The sequence below is a fragment of the Lactuca virosa genome, chromosome 9 (genome assembly GCF_052849685.1).
Source record: "Lactuca virosa cultivar CGN04683 chromosome 9, Lactuca_virosa_CGN04683_v6, whole genome shotgun sequence".
In the NCBI taxonomy this organism is placed as follows: domain Eukaryota; kingdom Viridiplantae; phylum Streptophyta; class Magnoliopsida; order Asterales; family Asteraceae; genus Lactuca; species Lactuca virosa.
In genome coordinates, this window is record NC_136434.1 from 72,030,414 (window position 1) to 72,038,343 (window position 7,930).

Sequence of the window (7,930 nt, forward strand, 5' to 3'; positions counted from 1 at the left end):
TTTCTGTCTATCCTTCTCTGTCTCTCTCTACCTCTCTCTACATTTTAAATAATTAAAATATATATTTTTTTATTGAAATAATAAAAAATAAAAGAGATATAGTGGTAGGTATACCAACATTTTAGTGGTTGGGTGTAGTGATGGGGTAGCATCCACCACAGTAGTTGTTAGTGGTGGATATACCAGATGACCTTATATAAATTAAAATTTATAGGAAAACAAACAACTAAATATTAAGGAACATATCGGGAAGGTCGCATTAGAGATTTTAGCGAAGGTATAATAATATATAAAAGACATACTTATCTAATAAAATATAACAGTAGATCAATATATGAAAAATATAAATATTATATTGTGACTAATATAATTCAATTTATAGTGGGATGTCCGTAAAATAAATAAATTTTGCAAGGAGCTCACGAAACCATAAGATAATGTTTTAGAAAAGGAAATCTCATTATGTTTTTACCACCATTAATCATTTAGTCATTATTTTTTTTAGTCAATTAAGTCTAAAAAACAAACAGCTATATTCATTTTGATCATTTTACCCGATAAACTAGTCAGGAATTATGCAGTATTCGCGGTCAAAATTTTAATAGCGGTCACAGGCCGTTATTTGAAATTGCAGTTATCGCGATGGTATAACGGTGGTAATAACGGTTTTCTTAATATTACATAGTATAATTTATAATTTTATATTATATTTATATAGACTTTATATATATATATATATATATATATATATATATATATATATATATATATATATATATATATATAAAGTATTAATAGTATAAGTCTATATAGAATTAATATTCATAAAACCTAAAAAGCCATATAAAAATATAATTAATTAGGTTTCCATTTTCCAAGTAGTATAGAAAGAGATGAAAAAGAGATGAGTCGTTGCTTTGAATGTCGTCTACCTTCTAATTAATTAGGTTTGTAATTATTTGGGCTTTTTTAAAATACATATAGACTGATTAAAAAAAATTTAACAATAAAGCCTACAATATGATTGTAACATCCCAAAAATCATGACCAAAAATTTCATTTTTAATTAAGTAATTTGTAAAATAGTTTATTGAACACATCATCAATATCATATCAACTCACAAACCCTTAAGTCAAATGTTATAAAACATGTCATGGAATAATAATGTCAGAGTACAATCCCAAGAACATCATGGTGCGGAAAAACTGTAAATCGTAAGCACAAAAACTGTAAACCGTAAGCACAAACATCATTTCCCTTCGAAGAAGAAGGACATGAAACAAAAACTGTAAACCGTAAGCACAAAGCTTAGTGAGTTCCCCCATCATACCTCATACCATATAACAAACATACTATCAGGCAATACTGGGGTGTCCGACCTACCCTGCCAGTCCATTCTGGGTGCCCGACCTACCATGCCAGGCCATTCTGGGGTGTCCGACCTACCCTCCGGTTTATCTCAACCGACTACGGGGACTATTTCACCCCCTACTACTACCATATAATATCATAGCATAAAACATACTGCCCGTCAATTCTGGGGTGCCCGACCTACCCTTCGGCCCTTACGACCGTGACACAGGGACTATTCCCCCTACTACCACTATCACATAACATCATATCATGCTAGCACATAAAACATATCAGGTAGTAGCAAACATAGATAATTATCACAAAGACAATCATCCTATCAAACAACTCCAACTAGTGGGTCGACATTGTGGCCGTAGACCCACTTCTACTGGAAGGTAACTCACATCAATGATGTGTAGTAACTAAACTGTCCTCGGTGCTGGGTTAGGGTTTCGAGTTAGGGTTTTCTGGACTAAGGGAGGCGATGAGGAAGGCGATAGTGGGGGTGTTAAGGTGTTTATATAGGGTGCAAACCCTGAAAAGTAAGGTTTCACTATGGCACGCCTACTCGTCGAGTCGAGGCTCCTCGACTCGTCGAGTAGACATCAAGTCCCGCGTCCAACATATCAAATTCCTACTCGACGAGTTTGAGGCCTCCAACTCGTCGAGTCCCTTAGCAAAAAGGAATAATTTTTTATTTAAATACGTACCAGGAACCGGGCGTTACAATGATTCTCCTTGTAAAAGTAGACAAATGGTCCAAATGTGAACGAAAGTGCAAAATCGGTTGTAACGTCGTAATTACAATCATGAGTATCACGGTAAATATCGCTCAATAGTGTCGCTAATAGCGTCTCCACGATTTGTAAACGCTATTTTGTAAATAGCGGTTCTGTATCTCTGATAAGAACTATAGCGTTCGATTGATAGCATAGGGCAAGAACATAATACAAGGACTTCTTTGTAAATAAATTAATAAATATAATGATTTTTTAAAAATATATTATTTTTAACTTTTTTTTAAATATTATGTTGTTATCTTAGTATATCTTTTTGTCTAACACATTGTATTATCTTATATTAATCTTATGGTATTTTTTTTGTCTAACAGAGAATATCTATTATGAAAATAGTTTTTTTTTCTTTTATAAATAATTGTTTTTATAATATTTCTATCTAACGGATTGTAATATCTTACATTAATTTTATGGTATTTTCTTTAGCTGATAAATAATATCTATTATGAAAATAGTTTTTTTCTTCTTAAAATAACCATTTTTATAATATTTATGTCTAACAGATTATATTATCTTACATTAATCTTATGATGTTTTTTTTCTGACGTATAATATCTATCATGAAATATATTATTTCTTTTAATAATCATTCTTATAATACTTATGTGTAACAACTTTGTATCTTACATTAATCTTATGGTATTTTTTTTTTGTGTGAAAGAGAATATATATTATGAAAATAGTTTTTTTTTTTAAATATTTGTTTTATAAGATTAATATATTATACAATCTGTTAGACATAAATATTATAAAAACGGTTAAATTTAATAGAAAAAAAATTATTTTCATAATAGATATTATTTGTCAAACAAAAAAATATACTGAGATAATAAGATAATATTTAATAATATTAAAAATAATATATTTTTAAAAAAATCCTTATATTTTTGGATTTATTTACGAAAAAGTCATTATATTATGTTGGTGACTGGTTAGTTTACCGAGTAAAATGGTCAAAATAAATATAATTGACTGTTTTTGGATTTAATTGACAGAAAAAAAATAAGGACTAAATCGTGATACATGAAATTATTTCCAAGAGTTATATCATCATTTCATGATAGAAATTAAAAGTCGATATATAAAATATTAATTAAACTATAACATATTCTTCCTTAGTTATTTATAAATTTTAATCTAAACCTAAATAATTTATTTTTATAATTTTTATAAAGTTGATTAATATTCAAATTAAATATTTTAAAAATATCAGACTCTAAAAGACCGAATTAAGAATAAAAAAATAATCCAACCGAATTGTAATTTGATTAGATTTTATTTTAGTTTGAATCATTCAAATCCATGTTTTAAAAACTAAGGGTGCGTTTGGTTCGCATGAAAGGATGGAATTTGAGGGAAAAGAATTTCAATTCCTTCGAATTCATGTATTTCGCTGGACTTAGAGGGGGAAAGGGACTCCTAAGTGAATTAAAATTTTCACCATATGGAAGAAAGTGTATTCCTTCCAAAGTTGGATGGAAAACATTTCATCTTATCAAAGAAAGTGACAGATTACAAAAATACTCCTTGTATTTATCAAAAAGGGCATGAGGCAAAGCCTCATGTTTGCAGTGGGAGATTAGTCGGTGCGCAAAAGCTGACCCTGAAACCCTCGTTAGGGAAGTTCCCTTTCCAAAAAAAAAAAAACTCACCACCAACACTACCACCACCGCCGTCGCTGCCACCACCACTACCACCGATGCCACCACCACCATCGCCGCCACCACCACCACCATCACCGCCACCGACCACCAACCAACACTACCGCCACCACCACTGCTGCCGCCACTGACCACCAACCAACACTACCGCCACCACTTCCAACCCCGCCACCACCATCACCGCACCCACCACCACCATCACCACTAACAACACTCCCACCACCACCAACACCACCTCCACCACCACCGCCACCAACACTGCCACTACCATCACTCACAACCACTACCAATGTTGTCACCACCACCACAGCCGTCACCGCCACCGTCACCGCCACTGCCACCATCACCATCACCATCACTATCACCATCACCACCGCTACCACAATCAACATCACCGCCACCATCACCACCACCATCGCCGCCACCATCACTGCCACTCACCACCGCCACCGCCCCCACCACCACTGCCACCACCGCCGAAATTTTATTATTTGTATAATTTATATAATGTATCTTAATATATAAGTTAGAAAAACAAGGTAAAAAATTAAGCAAAACAGAAAAAATTATAATTTTGTAATTTTACATGAATTATAATTTCATTTCATATGAACCAAACGGAATTAGAATTAATTCCAATTCCATTTTCTGTGAACTAATCAACATATGGAATTGGATAGAATTAGATTCAAATTCCTTATACATTCCTTTTTCAACTCCAATTCCAATTCCTAACATTTGCGAACCAAACAACACCTTAAAATCAGTTTGGATTCTCGTGGTTTAATTGGATTGAACCATTGATCCAAACAAACACCCTACACTCGTAGAAATTTTAAAACTTACTATATATTAATCAATCTTTTTTTCTTTTTTAAATTTTAAGTTGTAGAGAGAGTAGTAACTGAATTTGAATCTATTCACCCGTGAAAACAACTCAGCACAGGGACTACCGGCGGACACATGCCAACCAGCTCCAACAACGCGGTTTTGACGCTATATATACCCTCCATTCCACTTCACATTTCCATCAGAAAAAAACCACCTTAAAATAATTCAATCCAGCAATGATGACACCAAAAATGGTAGCACATTTCAGGCGATCTGTCTCGTTCTCTAACACCCCATCACCGCCGCCACCGCCGCCTTCTTCCACCTACAGAACCACCGCAAAAAGGATCCACTTCAGATCCACCAGTTTGCCCACCAGATCCCACCCTGTCCTCTCTCAACTCAAATACCACCTCAACCAGCTCAAATCCCAGTGGGGACCCGAAACTGTATCGGAATCAATCAATTCTAGTCGGATCACCGACGCGTTGATCCGTTTACGCATCATCCTGGAGTCTCTCGACGACCTTCTTGATCTAGCTCCATCAAGAGACTCCCTGCGTCGCCACCCTGAGTGGGTGGAGAAGGTTCTTGAAGACTTTCTAGTGATGGTGGATGTTTATGGAACTTTTCAGATGCAAATCTCAACGTTGAAACAATGTAATGTTGCAGCGCAGCTTGCGACAAGGAGGAAAGACGGGTTGAAAATGGTGGTTTGCTTGAAGGGTTTGAAGAAATCCGGTCGAGAAATCTTCAAGCTCATGCCATTTCTCCAAACGATCCGTGAGCGCCCGGCCGATTTAACTCAGTTGGATCCGAACCCGGATCTTGAACTCGTTGAAGTGATAAAAGGTGTGATGGAAATGATTGTTGTGATTTCAGAAGCTGTTTTTGGTGGGATATCGGCTTCATTGGAAACCCGAAAAGCTTCATGGATGATGGGATTGAAGAAATCGAAGAGGGAAAAAGGGATTAAAGAAATTGAAAATGGGATTTGGAGTTTGAGAAATTATAAAGATGAGATTTTGAACAAGAAAATGATGAAAGAAATGGAAGAATGCATAGAAGGGATCGAGAGTGGGAGTGAAAAGGTGTTTAGGAGTTTGATAAACACTAGGGTTTCGCTACTCAACGTACTTACACAATAGAATACACTACAACAAGAAACTTGAAGAATTTGATCATATGTATATTCTGGTTTTTGATTTATTTTACTTTCAAAATGGTTTAAAAGATTCTTTTATTTTATTTGAATAAATGTTAAACAAATTGAGTTTAAGATATAAAGATTTGGCGGCTACCGTTTCATTTGATGTGTAAATTGTAATCTAATAAATTTGAACGGATTTGATTATGGATGTTTATAAGACAATATTACAAAATTGGTCCATGTGGTGGTTAAAACATATCAGTGCAGGTCTATAGGAATCTTTTTTAACACAGATAGTCCTTGAGGTTTACACGGATGGTCTTTATTACGAATACCATTAGAAAATAGACAAAATTGCAAAAATGGTCCCTGTGGTATGCATTTTTGGGGTTTTAGTCCAAACTACGACTTTTTTGGATTCGTGGTCCTTTTGGACTAGTTTGTATGTAAAAATGGTCCCTCGGTAAACTGAAATGACTTTAATGCCCCTCATGTATTTATTTTTGATTTTTCTTTCATTTAGTTAATTTATATATATATATATATATATATATATATATATATATATATATATATATATATATCTATTTTAATAATTAATAAATAAAGAGAGGGCTCTCTCTCTCTCTCTCTCTCTCTCTCTCTCTCGTTGAACCACCACCAGAGGTGGAAACCGTCCGCCGGAAAAGTGCAGCAGCCCTCCACAGCCCTCCTCCACATCTTTCTCTTGTCAAGTAATAACCCCAACACCCTCTTCTACACGGATACTTTCTCTTTCGCTCCGAAAGCTGCCAAAGATGAAGAACGAGCCACGAAGGGCTCGTCGGAGACGCCAACTACCACCTCTACCTTTCTCTTCCTTTCGTCGAGCAAGCACCTCCGGCGCTCCACTAGAATCGTTTGCCATTACAGCCTTCACTCCCCCCTATTTGTTGCCGGCAACGAGGACTCGACTCCTCCTCCTTCTTATCGAACGGAACAACCCAAGCACCACCTGAAATCGCCGCTCCTTCTACCATTTCCGTTTGTGATTTTCGTCGGATCAGAAAAACAGTCAAGGGAAGCCGTCGCCTCTTTTCCTTCGCGAATTGTTGTCGGAGATCGACGCCCGCCCCTCCTCACGATTTCATCAGCCACTTTGATGCCATCGTTGCTGCCGATTTGTTTCCTCTTCCCCCGATCAGATGAAGACGCACCCCCTTTTGATTGTTCGTGTGTGTGTCAGTGTGTGTTAAAGTGCAAACCTGTGAATTGATTTCCATGTGAAAATGTGAATTGATTTCCAAAAACGAAACGAAAAATAGATCCTGTCCAAAAATATAAACCCATGTGAACCATTTTCCAAATTTTATGCGTGTATGTGTTGAAGAACTTGTGTATTTTCAAGAACAAGAAAAACGATTGTGAGAGAGAGAGAGAGAGAGAGAGAAAATGGGGTGTGAGCCCCATTTTATTATCAATAAAACATTAATTTAAATAGAAAAAAATATTAAAAATATATTAAGAGGGCAATTTAGTCATTTCAATTTTTGGAGGGACCATTTTTACATACAAACTAGTCAAAAAGGACCACGAATCCAAAAAAGTCATGATTTTGACTAAAACCCCAAAAAAATACATACCACAGGGACTATTTTTGCAATTTTGTCTAGAAAATAAAGGTTAAGTACATATGAAATTACAAATTTACTTTTTTAAAATAATTTAAAATTTACAAAAAGAAAATTCGTCATTCTCTTGGCAGTGTTTGTTTTTTTTTTCCAAATGTATTTTTAACCTCTTATGTCTCAGGAGTAAAAGATATTTAGCAAAAGATGACAAAAAAAAATAGTTTTTAATTTTGGAAGACATTTTCTAAGTTATAATTTTAATGTGATATTTTTTTCCACCACCACCAATCTGCCACCATCGCCGCCACAACTACCACCACCGTCATTGCCATTACACCGCCACTGCCACCACCATTGCCGCCGTCACCACCATCTCCGCCTCTACCGCCACCCCCACTTCTGCCACCGTTGCCACCACCTCTGCCCTCACCACCGCCACCCACCTCACTCCTACCAACACCAACACCACCATTCTATTTTATAGAAGACTTTTAAAAAACAAACAAATTTTTTATGAAGACTAGAGA

The 7,930-nt window shown here is 35.5% G+C and overlaps 1 protein-coding gene across 1 annotated transcript; it reads left to right on the forward strand.

The window, feature by feature from the left end:
* Positions 1–4,849: 4,849 nt before the first annotated feature.
* On the forward strand, positions 4,850–6,015 carry LOC145136242 (DUF241 domain protein (DUF241)). Its single transcript, XM_079070409.1, has one exon. The coding sequence runs from the start codon at positions 4,880–4,882 to the stop codon at positions 5,789–5,791; it is 912 nt and encodes a 303-aa protein (XP_078926535.1). The 5' UTR covers positions 4,850–4,879; the 3' UTR covers positions 5,792–6,015.
* Positions 6,016–7,930: the final 1,915 nt, after the last annotated feature.

What these genes read in the sequence shown, in the direction of transcription:
- LOC145136242 (XM_079070409.1), top strand. Translation starts at nt 4,880, where the DNA reads ATGATGACACCAAAAATGGTAGCACATTTCAGGCGATCTGTCTCGTTC.